Below are 17900 nucleotides of genomic sequence, written 5' to 3' on the forward strand. Positions count from 1 at the left end.
TGTGTGTGTGTGTGTGTGTGTATTCCTACCACATGCTGCCATATGGTCAGTGTGACTGTAATGGAGCTGGCAGAGTTAACAGTCAAATAGTGACTGGGCATCCTGTAGTAATGTGACCCTGAACAGCACTGCTACAGCTGAAGTCTGTGTGACTGTGTGTGCATATATAAGACAATGTCTGCTTCTTGTCTCGTCTGCCACATGATTGTTAGAGCAAGTTGAGAAGATGGGATATTCAATCGTTCATGCATGAGTAACGGCTGTGTGTGTGTGTGTGTGTGTGTGTGTGGACAGGTATTAACATCTTCATGGGGACCAAAAATTGGTAGTTTACTATACTTGTGGGGACAAACAGCCCTCGTGGGGACCAAAATCAGGGTCCCCACAAGTTTGAAGGCATTTTTGAGACTCAAAATGTGGTTTTAGTGTCAGGTTGAAAATTAAGTTGTGGTTAGGTTTAGGGTAAGGGTCAGGGTTAAGCATTCATTTTTGATGGTTAGGGTAAGCAGCTAGGGAAAGCATTATGTCAATGAGATGTCCCCACAAGGATATAACTACAGGTGTGTGTGTGTGTGTGTGTGTGTGTGTGTGTGTTCCTCCTTACCAGCTTGACATATGTTTAGTGGGTGTCACAGCCACCGTGCAAACAGAAAGTCAGCCTGACTCAGCATGTTGGCGTGTTTCTGCCTTTATGTATTAATAGCTGCACAGCCTGTATTCCTGTATCAAAGTTGTGCTAAAATAAGCTTTACCCAATCACATGGATGTTTAAAGTCATTTATAAGGTTAAAAAAAAAAATCAGATTCCTTCATGTGTCTCTGTCAGTTTGTTGTTAAGAATACAAAATCCCCTGTGTTGTCTGGGTATGAGTATGTCTGCTTTACATAGCCAGAATCCACCTATAAACATGCAAAAAGTCTGTTTAAAGCTTTGATCACTGTCAATAACATGTAAATGTGTTTATTGTTTGCCCCTCCCAGGCGGATATTTGGTCGCTGGGCATCACGGCCATCGAGCTCGCCAAGGGGGAACCGCCGAACTCCGACATGCATCCAATGCGAGTGCTCTTCCACATCCCCAAATCCCCTCCTCCAACACTGACTGGTGATTTCTCCAAAAGCTTCAAAGAGTTCACAGAAGCTTGCCTCAACAAGGACCCTTCTTTTGTAAGACTCACATCTGACACACACATTTAATGCAATAAACCTTTGGGAGTTTTGTCATTTAAAAGTATTTAGCTGCCATATCCTTTGAGTTCTATTCACATTAAAAATCTATGTTATTTTAACACTGGTGGAAAGTGCTTAAAATTTTCTCTCTGCATTTCTGTGACATTTCTGGTTTTACTTTAGCGCTTTATCCTTTTAATTCCTACTTGGAGTAATCCATATTTCTCTTTTCTGAACTAAGTAATTTCTGTCACATTTCGCTCCTGCTTGTCGAACAAAATAACTCAGTGTGCATCAGAAGTTAATGAGGGTGGTCTCTGGACTTGGGAAAAACCCAGAAACGATCCCAATGGTTGTCAAACCGTGTCTTTATTGATATATACTGAGGCATCAAATGCCATTGAGTGTACAGGAGAGGTCATCAGATCTTGTTTTTATGGGGAAAGAGTTAGAGCAGTTGCATTTATGTGACCAACAGTCTTGGTAACTTTCTGAGGTCGTTTTTTTTTTTGGGGGTTTTTTTTTTTTTTCAATTACCCAAAATAAGCTGCCTTGTATGTTTTGTTGTAAACCCAGAGTTCATGTAGCCTTCTGTACATTTACCTCTAAATGTACTGAGTTTAACTCACTACTTAGCGTTTTGATATTTGCAGCATTTCTTTCACCACATCACGAGAAACTAGCTTTGATTTCCCTTAATTTAGCCCACTCGGTCTGTATGTAGCTGGCTGATGGAGCTCCTTACTAGCTGACAGTGTAAAAGATGCGATGTTATTATAGCTAGCTAAAACTAAAACTCATTGTGGAACATACAGTTTAGTTGACTCAAATAAAATAAAAAAAATTAACTTTTGAAAAAAATGAAAACTAAGTGAAACAATTTTGTGAACTTCCTAGAGAACTAAGCTAAAATAAAAATGCAAAGGAAAACATCCTTAGTTTTACTATCTGTTAGTTTGTGAGTCACCGAAAGACTCTGGATGTCTATGAGACAATGACACATTATGAGTCACCTGCTTTCAAAAAGTCCACTGTTTTTTTTTTATTGCAATACCTCGACTAATTTTTCCCCTAATCTTGCCTCTGGCACGTGCGTTTGTCACTGTTCAGCTAGAAAGAAGTCTGAGAAACTGAATAACATTATGAGCAGCATCCAGAAACACTGTAACAGAAGCAGATTGGGTATTTGAAAAATTAACTTAATAACCAGTAGGTTGAACTACAAAACTAATTTGCTACTTGGTATTTGTTACACTGGTGACCACATACAGCTAAGAAAATTGTTAGATTGTAACAAGTTCCAGATGGCAGTCGCTTCCAGGTGTCAAACCTGGGCTACGTTTGGCGTTTACAGCTCATTTATGGACCTAGAAGTTGTGTTAGCTCAACGTGGTCCAGGTATCGCCACACACCTGACATCTGGCCGATATAAGGTGAACCTGGGGCTGAGTTAATGTAGCCTGAGTCAACACCATCTGCTTCCCAGCTGGGCCCACCGGGGTGTGGGAAGCATTTGGATAAGTGGCGCTGGTGTCAATACTTAGGCACTATTTACAGTGTTTTGTATACTTACTAGCAAAGCTTACGAGTTCAATTTCCTGGCAGTGACGAGGCTGTCGGCATACACGTCTTAGACTGTGTTTACATTAGCTAGTAATATGAATAACTAAGGAATTTAGTTTACATTTGTACTAATGTTGTATCAGTCATAAATGTTAGCATTTCCTGCTGTAGGGAAAGACGCGCTACCACATATGTGGCTTTATTGACCCCAGATTATTCATAAGCTGTGTCAGTGTTGGGAAATGGTAGCATGGACTGGGACTTCTATTGTGCGTTTTTACTCTGATTGAGCACACAGAGTGCTTTCTGCTAAAAGTCCCATTCATGCAGCCCGTAATATCTAACAATCACCCACACACAAACTCTATTGGTCATCAAGGGCAACTTAGGCTTCTGATTGGTAGCTTTACCTGCTGGGCCGCCATCCTTGTAAACTCCCCCTTTAGTATTTTGTGAGCTTGGCGCAGATGGCTTCATTTCCTACAGTTAGGGTGGTTTGAATATTTCAGGACAGCTTCCCTGTTCTCTGTGTGTGTGATTTACGTTGGATCCTGCTGCCCCCTGCTGGTCACTTCTGTTTTCAGCCTATATCTCTGATATTCTTTTTCTCCATCTCCTCCAGGAAAGCTGAAGCTTTTTTAACTTTTCATCTTAAATCTATAGACTAATAACATCATGACCTGTTTTTTTTTTTTGTTTTTGTTTTTTATCTCTTTTCAAAAAAAAAAAAAAAAATTACAATCAGTTTTCTTGTCCTGCAGCGTCCCACAGCCAAGGAGCTGCTCAAACACAAGTTCATCGTCAAACACTGCAAGAAGACATCCTATCTCAGCGAGCTGATTGACAGGTACAGGAGGTGGAAGGAGGAGGACCACAGTGACAACAGTTCAGACGACTCTGACAGGTATTGTCTCTTGATTTAGCTGGAACTTCGTCTTCAGGTGTATGTGAGCAGAGAGGTCCGACATCTATCTGTGCATTTAAATGTGTTCATTTTTTCTTTAAGTGAATCTAGTAATAAGGAAAACAACGAGTCTCCAGAGTGGTCCTTCACCACTGTCCGTAAGAAGAAGCAGGACAAGTCAGATAGCAGGACCATCCTCAATGGAAATGTTAGTACCACCTGTGTGTGTTACTTTGTTTTTTAACTTGTAGTTGTTTTTACTTGTATTTTAAAGTCAAATCAGAAGTATGGTCCATAATGGTCTCGCTAGTAATGCCTCAGTCTCAATCATCTAGCCGGACCAGCCACTTTATTAGTTACACCTTGCTAGTACTGGGTTGGATTTTTTTTTAATGCAATATGAGGAAGTCGGAGGTCAGTATAACTCAGATTCTCACAGTCTTTTGTTTTCTTGTCCTCTTCATCCTTGGGTTCAGGATCAGATGAGTAAATCTGCCAGTCTCACCACAGTCATCTCCCCCGTCTTCACAGAGGTTGGTATACACAAGTCTCCTAAACATCAATACACTCATCCTTTTGTTTCAGACACTGTTTTTGGGACCAGGGAATATGTAGTTATCCTGCCATTGATTTTGGGCTTTTGTGCTGATTTTTGTTGGAGGGTTTTGTGGTAACCCGAGAGAAGTGCGCTAAAATTAAAAAAAAAAAAAAAAAAAAGCTTTTCAAAAATGATTCTTATTGTTCAACTTCTTCTGTAGTTGAAGCAACAGCACAAGGAGCACTCTGAGCAGCGGTTGGCCATCGAGGAGCTGGAACGCAACATTCGAATAGCTGAAGATATCTGTCCAGGCATCACGGACAAGATGGTCACGCATATCATTGCCAGGTACCAGAAGTGTAACCTTTTCTAAATACAGCGCAGCGTTGCGTTCCGGTTTCTTTCAATTATTTATGACAACCTTCTCTCATTACTCAATTTCTTTTATTGGAAGTTAATTCTCTTATTTATGCCAGAATATGATGCTTTTATTTGCCCTTCGTCCTGTTTCTTTCTCCCTCTTTTACATTATTCAGAACAGAACATTTGTATCCTCCTTCATTTGTTAACCAAATATCTTCCTCCTCAGATACACAACAAATTGAAAGACGGATGGATCGACCCAGGAAAAAGAAAAAACATGAAGAGAGAGAGACTGTGTTTCCTTTACGGTGACGCTGCTGGATGATGAAAATAAGGCAGATTTGCTGTGCAGTATCTGCTTGCTGTACACCCACACCTCAACACACACTCACACGCATGCACGCACACACACTACCAATGTAATATATACACTATATTAAACATATACATATAAATTCCCTGCTGCTGGTTGAAAACCTTTTATCTCCCTATGGTTAATTAAAAAAAAAAATCCACAACAATAACGAAAATAAAATCTGATGTATAGCTTTTATTTCTGATCTGACTTTACCATAATGTGCCTTAGTTCTTTTTGTTATCAGTCATTTTCTACATTTTCTGCTGTCACTTGTTTTCTTAAGAGGTTTTTGTAGAAATGGCTCACGAAGGAAATGTAATACCAAAGAAGGTTCTCGTCCATCAGCAGTGGTATGTTTTTGTGTCATGTTTTTGTGTCATGAGTTGCCTGGAGTCTGTAGATGTCTTTATTCTTGTTTAGTAGCACTTGAGACAGATGATATGCCAATATTACATTTGTTTTTTTATTTTTGTTTTTCAGTAATGTCTTTCAGTTACAGTTCCCTGATCCCAGAATTCATTCAAGGTGGTTTCTGTTAAAGCAGTGTAGATCCTTCAGTTTTACTGTTTTGTACAGCGACTTTCTTGAATATTCAAGGTGAAAAGCCTCCTACTCTAAAATGGTACAAATGTGGGGAATTTATGGAACTTTTTAATGTCCAAATGTTCCTAAACTTTTAAATTTCCTCATCAAGTTTAATAGCTTATCTCCAGTCTCTGGCTAGCTTGGCTAGGTAGCCAGTTGCTTGTTAACTGGTAGGCTAGCTGTTATTGTAGCTACCCAAAGTTGCTGGCAAAATATGAGTAGTTAAAATGCTGAAAATGGCTGCCATGTGAATAAGGCTGGTTTAGTTACTTTTAGTAACAAAGCCACTGGCAGCACACAACTGTTAGTCCAGATTTTTTTTTATGTTAGTCTTGCTAGCCAAATAGTTAGTAGCTTGCTAAACAATAAGCTAGATAGCTGTTGTTGTTACTGCCCTTCTCTAATTAGCAGCAGTTAAGGCTTTAATCACAGAGGCTTAGAGACCAATCGGTGACCTAGTAGAGGGGGGAAAGAAATGTTTAGTCCCCGATTGATTGGCAAGTGGTTGCTGGAGTATTCTTGCACTTGCTAGCTTCAATGCAAACCTCCTACCAATTGCTTTGGTTGCTAGCAGATTGCCACAGTTGTTTGTAGTTTGTACGGAAGATGAAAAAATTGTCTACACTGATCAACTACACCAAGTGGTAATGAAACCTTGAAAAATGTGGTGCCAACTGGAAACAAAGAACGTTCCTTTGTAAGTTTTGCCTTACCACTGAAACCAATACATTTCATTAGGCGCATGTCCTCTGTTTCCATTACAAATTTTTTCCAGTTTGACTACCACTCGGTGTTTGGTTAGTGTTTGCAGATAAGTCGCCATCTTCTATGCAGACTGCTGGCAAACATGGCAAGCTGCAAGTGACTGAAGCAGTCACGAGTCTTTCAGTGCAACACACTCAATGCAAACACGTTTATCACTTGCCAACTGATTAGGAGGATACGCCTTCATTCTTAGCAACTGGAGGTTACCATGCAGTCACTGACCGGTCTTTTTGACTGAGGTACAGGATGTTAAAATGATGAAAATGGCTGCCATTTGGTGAGTGTAACTACGTTTGATAACCCACACCCAGTAAGATTGAAGGAATCTTTTTTTTTTTTTTTTTTAAATTAAAGAATACATGTTGACATGTACTTATGACACAAAGGTCTTCCAGTGGCTGCTTCATTATATGTAGCATTTTGGAAAACTTGGTAAGTTTCAGATTGTGTCAGAAAGTTTTACGATATCTTCCTTAATAGACAACATTGGAAAGTAGCGCAGGTTTTTTCAAGGGCATGAAGGGACCTGCAGTTGAAGGTGTTACTGATAGTTTGTACCAAAGACACTATAAAATTCAGTCGCTGTATATTTGTTTCGTTTTTTTTATATATATCATAAGGGATACAATGCTTGTTGAGGGGTAGATGTAAAGTGAAAGATGTAAGATTTTACAGCAATGTACTCATTTTTTGTAGCGGGACTTAGAGTTTTATGAATAAATATTTAAGTTTGATTCAACTGCTTTCACTGGGTTTTATTCAGTGATTATGAGTTCCTTTATTATATATTTTTTACAATCTTGCACTTTATTAATTTTAACACAATTGTCTTCTTGTTTTTAATCCTTTAATGACAAAATGCGACTGTAATATATATAAACCCAAAGTTCACTTTTTTCTACAGAAGTAACAATACATTATATAACTACATCACCCAGAAAATGATTTCACCAACATTATGAAGGCATCATACCCACACACAAAGACTTTATATTTAAGTCCTAGAAGGTCTTTTTCCAACAGACATCAAGATTAATTTAGTCATTTTCACACAGATTAAAAATTATTTATTTTTTATTGGTGTTTGATTATTTATTATTATTGTTTTGCTCTGTTTTTAAACCATTGCCATTAGTCTGAAATAATGTCTCCAAATACAGCAGTATGTCAACATTAAATAACACAACCTGAAATTCAGATGATCTGATCGGGATCAAATTAACCACCATTTTAGTCTGTGGGAAAGGTTAAAGCCAGCACAACTACCACATTGCTAATAGTTCGCTGGTCCAGTGGGATCAAAACAGACTCCACATGACTTCAGTCCAATCCACACAATCTGTGAATGTTAGATTCCAGTGCTTGATAGGCTGGATTAACTGGTAAGGGTATGGCTAGTGTTTGCATATAACTATAAATGCATATAAACGGCAACAGGGATTTCATTCTCTCTTAGCGTTTTTGTTTTTTGTTTTTTTTGGATGTAGCAACAAGGGTCTTTGTTGATACACATGTCGCTTATGTTTTACTTTGGACAGTCAGTGAGGACGATCACATAGAAATATAGACAATTATGGACGATTAAAGGTAATGCCAAGAATGCAGATTCTTGGCGTATTCTTTGTACTTTAAAACTCAGTTACACACAGATCGGTTGTTGTTCCCTTGGCAACAACTATTTAGTATGCAAAAAATATGTTTTCCCTTACCAGCTGGCAGTGGAGGTTGCTGCCTGTGGTTAGCAACATCAAAGATGATAAAATCAACACTTTCCAATAGATGCACTTTTCAGAGTTTCACCACCACTAGGTGATTGTTTGTAGTTAAGTCTCCGTCTTCCACGCAAACAGGATCACCGTAGTGATCTGCCAGTGAGCAAATCAATCAAAAAGAAGTTTTCAGTGCAGTACCATATTCATTTAGCCGCTCTCACTTGGCATCCACTGCCCAGTCAATTGGGGAATACAGATTTTCTTTATCTACCAAGATTTCAGGGGGGTTGTGACCAAACACTCTCCTTTTTTTTACCAGCAACTGATAACTTGTCCAGATATGATAAATTCTGGCTCCAAAAACTAGTGTAACAGTGGCCGAAAAGCTAACGTCACAGTTGCTTCATCCATTTGTTTTTTTCAACCTAGGTATGCTTTTCACACATGTACTGCACATAGCTATAGAGTGCTTCAATGAAAGGGGTTACAAAGCAAAAAAGCAACATAGGCACTGGTCTGCAGAAATGTGGAAAAGTGATACGTTTGGGTGAGCCATTCTTAACCATACTGTCAATAAGTGAGAGACTGCATAAAAGACACACATAAAGACATCAAGAGAAAAGCACAGCCTAGAATGCTCGGCCCTTAGAGCATCTGTTGACTCTATTAAGACATTTGGGGTATTTTGCGGTTTCCTTTTTCCGAGGGGCCACGTTAGAAACTGGGACTTTTTTGGATGGCCACACCAATAAGCTTAATTGATGCAGCCCTGCAGTCCCAGTTTCTCATGTAGTCCCTTGGAAAAATTATTGGCCCACCCCTGCCTTAGAGGGAACGAAAAATGAAAACCAATAGAAAGTTGTTCTGGTTGACCAGTTGTATGGGATGTGAGTGGTCTATTTCAGGATGACAGTGCCTCCACCTATATATGGGCCTACCTTATAGTTAACACGGCTTAAGGAGTAGCCTATGAACTTCACAGTCACCAGATTGCAACTAAAATTAACATCTTCAGGAGACCAATGTGTCTCCATTTGATGATCATCATCAAGACATGAAATGAGGGAAAATATTTAAGAAACATGGTGCCCATACCCCTCTGGTAAAGGAATGTTTGAAGAGTTAATGTTGTAGTGGCTCAAACACCTTAACAAAAAATTTAAATTGTTGTCTGCTTTAATTTGTCAAACATCTTTAATTTCTAAAATACTAATTATTATTATTATTATTGTTATTTATTTACTTGTTTTTGTAAGCTTGCACCTATAAAATAGCCACTAAAACAGTAGCCCCTTTTCAAAATCTGAGGTTTTCACTTGAAGAAGGCAAAAAAATACATTTCATCTGCCAGTGCACCTCAAAACGACACACTTCTTATCTAATACATTTATCGTGTTATCTACAGTCTGCAGAGGATATGCTATTTTAAATTATCCTTCCAGTTTTGACTGTGATCATGAATCGCTTTAATGTTTTAATCTTTTTCTACAGCGTCACTTCAGTAACCTTTGCCGCTCCTTTCGTATCCGCTCCTCCTTCACTCTTTTCTTTCTTCTCCTCTTCACCCTCTGGCTCCTTCTTTGCAGTTTCATTTGCTGTTGCATGCTCCCTCTCTTCCTCCTCCCCCTCTTCCTCCTCATCAAGTTGGAGACTCCCCGATGAAAACCTCATCCTGGCTAGACCAGCGGACCGTACCATCTTGCCTACCTGAGGGGCAGGGCAGTAGTATGGATAGAAAACCTCCGGGTCTGAATCGCTGTAGCTTCCCGCAGTGCTGCCAATCATACATAGTGAACTGGGGCGTTCAGGCAGAGGGGAAGAGTTTAGTGGGAGGTAGGTGGGTCTGGAGGGGCGCGTCAGGTGGGGGTAGTAACCAAGAGGGCGAAACTCAGAAGCAGGGTTAAAGGCAGTGTTTGAGCTCCTCGAGAGGTTTAATTTGACATCAGGTTGGCTGGCTACACGGCGAGGCAGTCCAGGAAGGAAGTTGGAGTCATCGCTGTAATGACCCGCCTCTGTATGTCCAACGCCCCTGAGTCTTGCACCATTGCTTCCTGGTTGGTACATTCTGGCCAATCCCAGCCCACCTGAACCACTAGAGCGGAGGTTTCTCCTGATTGGTGAACTAGATGGCGAATCGTGACACATTGGGTAAAAAGATGGCCGTGTTATGCCATCCATTGTCACATAATCCCGCCGTCTTGTATGTGGAATTCGTTCCAGTGAGGAAACGGTAACAAATTCCGACAAGTAGGGATGTCGGTTGAGTGGCGAGGAGCCAGCTAATGGGAACGATGGGAGGACAGGATGATACTGGTAGGCAGGGCTGTTAGGGTAGAGAAGGACCAGCTGCTGTCCTGCATCTGGATGTGGCTGGGGGTTGGGTCGACGTCTAGATCGATTTCCATAGACACCAGCTAACCGCTGGGCTTGGCGCTGTGTCCCGATTCGTACCCCCCTTGCGTCCTCTACTACAGATATCGAAGCAGATCTCGTCTTCAGTGAGGGTGAAGGCGGCGTTGTCTGGTTGACAGATGGAGAAAGAGGAGTGACTTGGGAGAGGAGGCGAGGCCTCTGGCTGACCTCAACACATGAATGGCTGCGTTTAGCCACTCTTTCGTTGATTTCAATATCATTGTCTCGATGATGCGGGTCCAGCTGATCCTGGCTGTGTATTGCCAGAGCACGACTTGACCGTGGGAATGGGTGGGAATGTTCGTACACCTGAGAAGAAAAGGCACGAAAACTTGAGTTGTTTTTATTACTAATATTTTGATTATGCTACCATTAATTAATTCGCTCATATGATATCAGAGTATGTATGTATTAGATAATATCAGAGAACTGTAAAAAAGAAGAAAAAACGGCCCAAGAACATGTAATGAAATTTCGAAAAACCCATAGCTCTTCAAGTTAATTAAACAAAATCATTAAAAACAGATAATAGAACAGTAGCTGTTTTAATTTTGTCAGACATGAATATGCTTTGTGTGTCAAGTAATAGTTTTAAAGACTGAACAGTCATATTTATTACCTGTTTGGAGACATCTGTGAGGAGATCAGGAGAAGATCGACATTGTCTGGGGTCACAGTCTGTCTGACTGTACATCCTGGACAGACAGAGAAAGGAATAAAATAACGGATGTTATACACAGACTATAAAAATTGATCACAAAATATTCCTCTGTTCCAGATCCTTTGACCTTTACATAAGATGGCTTAATAAAACATGTTGCCGTTTCAAGTACTTAAAGCTCCTTGCTTTTGAAGTACATGCATAAGCAAGTTTCTTGCTTATGAAAAGGAAATTGAAGCATCAATAAAATCTCTCTCTCACTTTTCAAAGTGTGAAGGCTTCTTCTCCCCTGATCCCAGACACTCCAGCAGCTGCTTCTGGGTCCGACCACTGCCAAACAACATTACTAACATCAGATGGACACACTACCAGACCTGACTGAAAACAAAGAGTCTGAATATTCATCAGAAGAAAAGGGTAATAAAAAAACGCTCACAGTCCATCATAGTTCTCAGGTTTTTGCTTATAAATCAGCAAATGACTTTGAGCACAGTTTGGTTCAATTCTAACCAATACTATCAGTAGGGATTCTTGTGAGTTGTGGACAGACTGATCACCACGACATGATCTGTCCTTTGGATAAGCTGGAAAGCTCAGGATGGTTTATTCAAACACTACAAGAGTAGGTAAGTAAAAAGTTTTGTGAGTCAAAATATTTGTGTACAAGCTTAAATCCAGATGATGTACCACTAAATGGTTGGAGAACAATTCATGCATAGTAGACACTGGAAGTAAATGACTTTGATTTTGGGCAAAAGATGATTAATATATATATATATGTATTATACAAAAGCCTGAATGCACCTTCAGATTATAGCATTATGTGCACTTGTCTGCATGTTACCTGTATCTGAAGCTGGAGCCTTTACATGACAGCAGAGTTTTGTGTATGGCCTTTGGTTCCTCAGCCAGCCTGAAGAAAGCATGGTACTCCACACACATCTTCCAGAATGATTTACACACATCACGGCTGGCCATGGCCAACTCTAGTGTATCCTTACACGAGGGCTGGATGGACATGAAATAAGACGATGATGAGTCAAATATTTACAACCGCCTCTGTACAGCATGCTGTCTGCACTTCAAGTCCCAAAAAGTCTTCTACCGGAGAACTTAAAAGCCCCCATAGGGTGCTCTGTGGGAACTGGCACCAGTGCTTTAGCTGTAAAACCTTTACATTAGTAACTTGGTAGCTGCTATGGATCGGATTTGATCTTTACATTGCCTATTTGCATGCTGTTCACAAGTACTTAGGACTACTGGCCAGGAGATCTCCACAAAAGCCTTACTCTTTTGGCCAGAATGTTTTGTTCCTTCCAAAGATCTCTTAAATATTTGGACCTGCCCATTTTTCATGCATCCATCACAAGAGTCCCCTGTTCACTCACAGGGGAGTGAGACATAAACTCACTCATTATTCCATACTAAATACTAATGGTAGGTGTGCCAGTTTAGCTAACTGGTTGAGCAGGTGACCACATGCCATATGGCTGAAATGCAGATGTCCAGGATTGAGTCTGGCCCACGGCTCATTTCTACATGTCTACCCCACACCACCACCACCCTTTCTTTTCTACTCTTAACAGCTCAACTATTGAATAACGGCCAAAAACCCCCCCATCCATCCGCTTCCCCTTATCCTTTTTCAGGGTTGCGGGGGAGCTGGAGCCAATCCCAGCTGTCTTAGGGTGGGAGGCAGGGTACACCCCTCAAAGATAAATCTTAATAGGACAAAAAGCAAAACCGTGTGGCCCAAACTGGATCAGTTTCTCACCCCAACTTTATCATGTAGTTTGATGAGGAAATGCTTGCGTTTGAAGCTTAGCTTGCGGATCTTTGCCCAGCTGAATGTGTTGATTTTTGTGTTTCCCTGGAAAAACACAAGAAAAAAATAATGAGAGATTATATGTAATGTGTAGTGTAGCATCTGCACACATATTTGGCCTCAAACAGTGTTCCTCTCCTAAACCTGTTAGTTGATTTTTGAGAAATGCACATGGAAATTGTAAACTTTTATTGGTACTGTAAAAACTAAAAAGGATCACCGACGTTCTCAGGTTTTATCTCTACACATCTCGCATATCTTGTTTTATCTCGCATACAATGAATGATTGTTAGTTTATTAGATCCATTAAATTTATTGTGTTATAACTTCACAAACCAACTTTTTTATGCTAAAACAGCAACTCCTAGCTTAGAAGAAGAGGAAATTTTTCTGATGGAAAAAAATAAAAATATTTGTCCTTTTATGTGGAAGTGGACAAACCTGAAAGACTAGCACTCCAGAGTGTGTGACAGCCAGATTGATCCTCATTCCCTCCCCATCATAGGCAGGGTAAGGCCTGATTCCGTACATGTCCAGCTTCCTCGCCACCTCCAGCAGCTGGATGTCGGAGTTTGCTGGAGAGAGTCCTCTATGGACAGAAACAAAGAATCACAATTACAATCCAGCCTCTGATTTATGGAGAGTTGGATACATTGCTGTTGTTTTGCTGCCAATTTGACCCAGCAGTCACTTCTGCTTTTCCAACAAAATTTCTCCTAGTTAGACTCAAACAACACGTCAAACACATGTTTCAAAAGTGGCATTTTGGTTGGAAACCATCATATTTTCAAATCTATCGTCTTTTTTAAAAGAATCTATGGGTGGGATGGGGGAAAGAGGCGCAGTCCTACGTCCAGTTAATACTTTGCCCTTTCTCTCTGGTCAAAATTAACACTAGTTTGACAAAACTGTCCGCATACTACAGAGCACCAGTGTCTTCTGCTTCACTTCATACCTGTGTTTCTTGTGAAACTTGATGATTTTGTGGTCCAGATATTCCTGGTTGGGAACATAGTGCTTCATCTCCAAATGCTGGCAGTCCAGCTCCTCATCATAGTCCCCTATCTCTGCTGTAGCACAAATGCAAATGCATGCAAACACATATTTAGTTTCTCTGCGTTTTAAATATTTAATTGCAGTATAGTCACCATTTTTGGGCCATTTGGGAAGGAGAGAATCGGAGTGGGTCGTTGCTCTAGAGGGAAATCTTTGACTAAGTAAATGCAGTATATGAAACACATTTTCAAAAACATAATGTATATAATGAATATGTACTCCCTGGACCCTTTATTAGGTACACATGCAGAAAAATGCATGTAGCCATGTAAACATAGGTAAGATTTCCTACCAAAGTTCAAATTTTAGTGTGGCACAGTTGTTGGTACTACATGGGCTCATCTGAGCATTTCAGAGACTGTTAATCTACTGGGAATTTCCCTCACAACCATCACTAGGGTTTACAGAAAATGTCCCAATAAAGATAAAATATCCCACGAGCAGCAGCTCTGTAGGTGAAAATACTTTGTTGATTCCAGAGATTACAGGAGAAGGGCCAGACTGCTTTGAGCTGATAGGAAGGCAGCAGTAAATCAAATAACATGATATGAAGGTATGCAGAAGAGCATCTCTGAATGCACAACATGCTGAACCTTGAAGCAGATGGGCTATAGCCGCAGAAGACCAAATCAGGTGCCACTGTTGTCAGTGAAGGCCAAGAAACTGCCGGTGTAATTGTAAGAGGATAAAATACACATTCAAACAGTTGAACATTGTTTATTAAATGCCATTGCCTATGCCTATCCTCTGATGGCTGCTTCCAGCAGGATAACACACCATGTCACAAAGCTCAGATCATCTCAAACTGTTTTTTTGAACACGACAATGAGTTCACTGTACTCAAACGCGCTGCACAATCACCACATCTGAATCTGAGCACCTCTGGGATGAGCACCTGCGTCTGTGTAATGCTATCATGTCAATATGGACCAAAATGTCTGAGGAACGTTTCCAGTACTTTTCTACGGAGCCCTGCAAGGGACATGGGAGAAAAAAAATTAAGACAGACTTTTGTGAGATCTGGCAAAACTTTTGCCAGATCTCACAAAACAAACTCGGGATCTCACAAAAGTTTTAGCCGCATTCTTTGGAGGCCACCAGCTCGAAGCCGACCGGGAGGTCGAGGCACGATGTTCCTCCCGGCTGTAGTAGGTCTCGACCTCCCGTTAGCTTCGAGATGGTGGGTGTCAGATCTCCAAAAACGTTGGAGCACCTTTGCAAATATGTGATGTCTTGTAAACCGAGCAGATATTTGACGTTTACACAGCTACATTCGCACCTCGAAACATCTTAAAAGTTTATTTTGTGACCCACAAAGAGTAATATTACAACTAAGTTCCATTGTTGGAATTCAACTTTTGCGAGATCCCGAGTTTGTTTTGCGAGATCTCGCAAAAGTTCATCGTAATTTTTTTTTCTGCCATGTCCCTTGCGGGGCTCCGTACTTTTCTGAATCTTCTGCAAAAAAAAAAAAATGACAGCAGGTGTGATGCACTTTGATGCTTACACTGCAGTATGTGAGAGACCAGCAGGGCGGCACTGTTGTCATTACAGGTCAGACTGCCATTAGACAAGTCCTGCTTGATCTGTAAGGCAAAAAGATACCTGTGCACACACAAAACAGTATGAGTACACCTACTCTGGCATTTCACTTATGCTGAACATATATCTCATCTATGCTCAGACTTTACCTGGTGAGGCCTCTCTTGAGTTGTCCAGGATCTGGTGGAAAAAATTTGACTATAAACCTGAAGAATAAATCATTGGTGTCTGACAGAGGGGAAAAGAAAAGAGATTATAGACGCAGGACAATGCTGCAGACGGAGACGCTGAGATCTGGAAATATTTGGAGGAAATATGAAGTCAGAGCACTAATCTTAGGACAGATATGACTTACATTTGATCTGTTTGACCAAAGGTTTCAGCAGCTCCAACCAAACCTGCAACAGAAACTTGTTAAGACATTAAAACCCCCCGCACTGATCTGTGCGTATCTGTGTGATCCAGCGTTTCTTACATAATTGCCACTGTGGTGTCTGAACTCCAGGCCAAAGTACTCCTTCTCCAGCAGTTTCAGATGACCGCACACTTTGTTGTAGAAGTCGCCACCTAAAACCTTTTGCTGGAAGAAAGAGTGGGAGAGAATTAAAGTGAGAAGGATAATAGGACTTTTTAATTGAGACGTTCTTAAAACTAAAGTCCGGGAGTGCTCCTGGGAGCCCAGAAAAATGTGCTACAGCTCAGTTACTTTATCCACTAATACTTTGCTTAATGAGAGTTTGCATAATCATGGCCATTTTTTTTCTTTCATATTTAATTAATCTGTGGAAGATATGCATAGGGGACATTAAATGATTAAAAGACAACAGATAGAAAAAGTTGAGGCATGACAGAGGACAACGGCAGAAAATTTTGAACTGTATCCATGGAAACTGAGACCTTCATTGCTCGTCTTACTTAACCTCCTAATGGTGAACAAGTCAGGCGAAAGGTTAAGATTAGGTTTGTTTGTTTTTTTCACTAGTTCGTTAATTAGGCACAATACTAGAAGGTGTTGCCTTTCAAATGAAGTCTCACACATTTCTTTTGCCGTCATGGTTACAGATCTGTAAAAATGGTGTATTTCAACTAATGTCCCTGACTCTGGATTCCAGTGACTTTCTGGGTCATTGGAAACTCAGTTTGCTGGCAGATATGTATAGATATATAAACCTAAGGGGTCTTCTCTGCCAATGCCAAAAACACAACTATACAGGCTGATTTGTGACAAATGCTGGTTGATGAATGGGATACCATCCCACAGCAGTGTGTGAACGAGCTGGTGACCAGCATGAGGAGGAGGTACCAGGCTGTGTATGGTTCTTCCACATGGTACTAAGGTCCATTTGTTCAATGAATAGACTGTAAACTGTTGCTATGTCTTGTTTCTTCAGACTTCAATTATCCAATCCATTAAATTAAACCAAACAAGACTCAAGAATAAATTGTTTGGCCTTGGCAGAGAAGGTCTGGCTGGTTTTTCATGGACAAAACCCGCATACTCAACTCTGCTGCTCAACTCACAAATGTATTTCTCTTACAAACGTGGCTCCATTTAAAGGGAAATAATGAACAGATTATAACAGATAACAGATATATACACTGCATTCCAAATTATTATGCAAATTATATTTTTCTCTGTTTTTCCGAAATAGTCAATTCAAATGACAGTCGGCATAATTTTCGAGTCATCGACCAACAGAATATAATTCAAATGTTACTGAACAAAACTCCCAATGAAATCAGTATGTTTTTCAAAAACTAAAAAACTTAAAATGCACTATTCCAAATTATTACGCACACAGAGCTTCAAAAGATTTAATAGGTCGTAGAGAATTCAAAATAGTCATTTGTTGAATTTGCAGCATTAGTAGATCAATTTCACTGAAATCAAAAGCTATTTCAATCAAAAACATCTTAACAGATCAAGTTACATATTAACATAGGACCACTTATTTGATAGCAGTTTTACAATTCTTGCATCCATGGAACTTGTAAGTTTTTGGAAAGTTTCTACTTGAATGTCTTTGCAGGATGTCAGAATAGCCTCCCTGAGCTGCTGTTTGGATGTGAACTGCCTCCCACCCCTATAGCTTTTTGCTTGAGGATGCTCCAAAGGTTCTCAGTAGGATTGAAGTCAGGATGGGGACCACAACATGAGTTCCTCTCCTTTTACGCCGATAGCAGCCAATGATGCAGAGGTGTTCCTTGTAGCATGAGATGGTGCATTGTCTTGCATGAAGATGGTTATGTTGCAGAAGGCACAGTTCTTCTCTTTCTACCATGGAAGAAGGTGGTCAGTCAGAAACTCCACATACTTTGCAGAGGTCATTTTCACACCTTCAGGGACCCTAAAGAGGCCGATCAGCTCTCTCCCCGTGATTCTGTCTCAAAACATGACTCCACCACCTCCTTGCTGACGACGCAGCCCTGTTGGGACATGGTGGCC

At 40.4% G+C, this 17900-nt stretch overlaps 2 protein-coding genes across 2 annotated transcripts in view; one reads left to right on the forward strand and one right to left on the reverse strand.

The window, feature by feature from the left end:
* The window catches only part of LOC102290592 (serine/threonine-protein kinase 26), a 45147-nt gene extending 38162 nt beyond the window's left edge, over positions 1 to 6985 (forward strand). Inside the window, exons 7-12 of the mRNA XM_005950398.3 lie at positions 982 to 1167; positions 3495 to 3637; positions 3740 to 3845; positions 4114 to 4170; positions 4396 to 4523; positions 4765 to 6985. Of these exons, the coding sequence (XP_005950460.1) occupies positions 982 to 1167; positions 3495 to 3637; positions 3740 to 3845; positions 4114 to 4170; positions 4396 to 4523; positions 4765 to 4780 (636 nt within the window). The 3' untranslated portion in view covers positions 4781 to 6985. The remainder of the gene's footprint in view (positions 1 to 981; positions 1168 to 3494; positions 3638 to 3739; positions 3846 to 4113; positions 4171 to 4395; positions 4524 to 4764) is intronic.
* Positions 6986 to 7918: 933 nt separating this feature from the next.
* Positions 7919 to 17900, reverse strand: part of LOC102291439 (FERM domain-containing protein 7) — a 19825-nt gene continuing 9843 nt past the window's right edge. Inside the window, exons 2-12 of the mRNA XM_014330360.2 lie at positions 15930 to 16034; positions 15810 to 15852; positions 15604 to 15682; positions 15420 to 15517; positions 13812 to 13926; positions 13298 to 13445; positions 12806 to 12901; positions 11876 to 12039; positions 11293 to 11361; positions 10990 to 11065; positions 7919 to 10679 (exon numbers count right to left, since the gene is read on the reverse strand). Coding sequence (XP_014185846.1) covers positions 9444 to 10679; positions 10990 to 11065; positions 11293 to 11361; positions 11876 to 12039; positions 12806 to 12901; positions 13298 to 13445; positions 13812 to 13926; positions 15420 to 15517; positions 15604 to 15682; positions 15810 to 15852; positions 15930 to 16034 — 2229 coding nt within the window. The 3' untranslated portion in view covers positions 7919 to 9443. The remainder of the gene's footprint in view (positions 10680 to 10989; positions 11066 to 11292; positions 11362 to 11875; positions 12040 to 12805; positions 12902 to 13297; positions 13446 to 13811; positions 13927 to 15419; positions 15518 to 15603; positions 15683 to 15809; positions 15853 to 15929; positions 16035 to 17900) is intronic.

Source organism: Haplochromis burtoni, unplaced genomic scaffold (genome assembly GCF_018398535.1).
Source record: "Haplochromis burtoni strain Fernald_Lab_line unplaced genomic scaffold, NCSU_Asbu1 Contig_732, whole genome shotgun sequence".
NCBI classification, from domain to species: Eukaryota; Metazoa; Chordata; class Actinopteri; order Cichliformes; family Cichlidae; genus Haplochromis; species Haplochromis burtoni.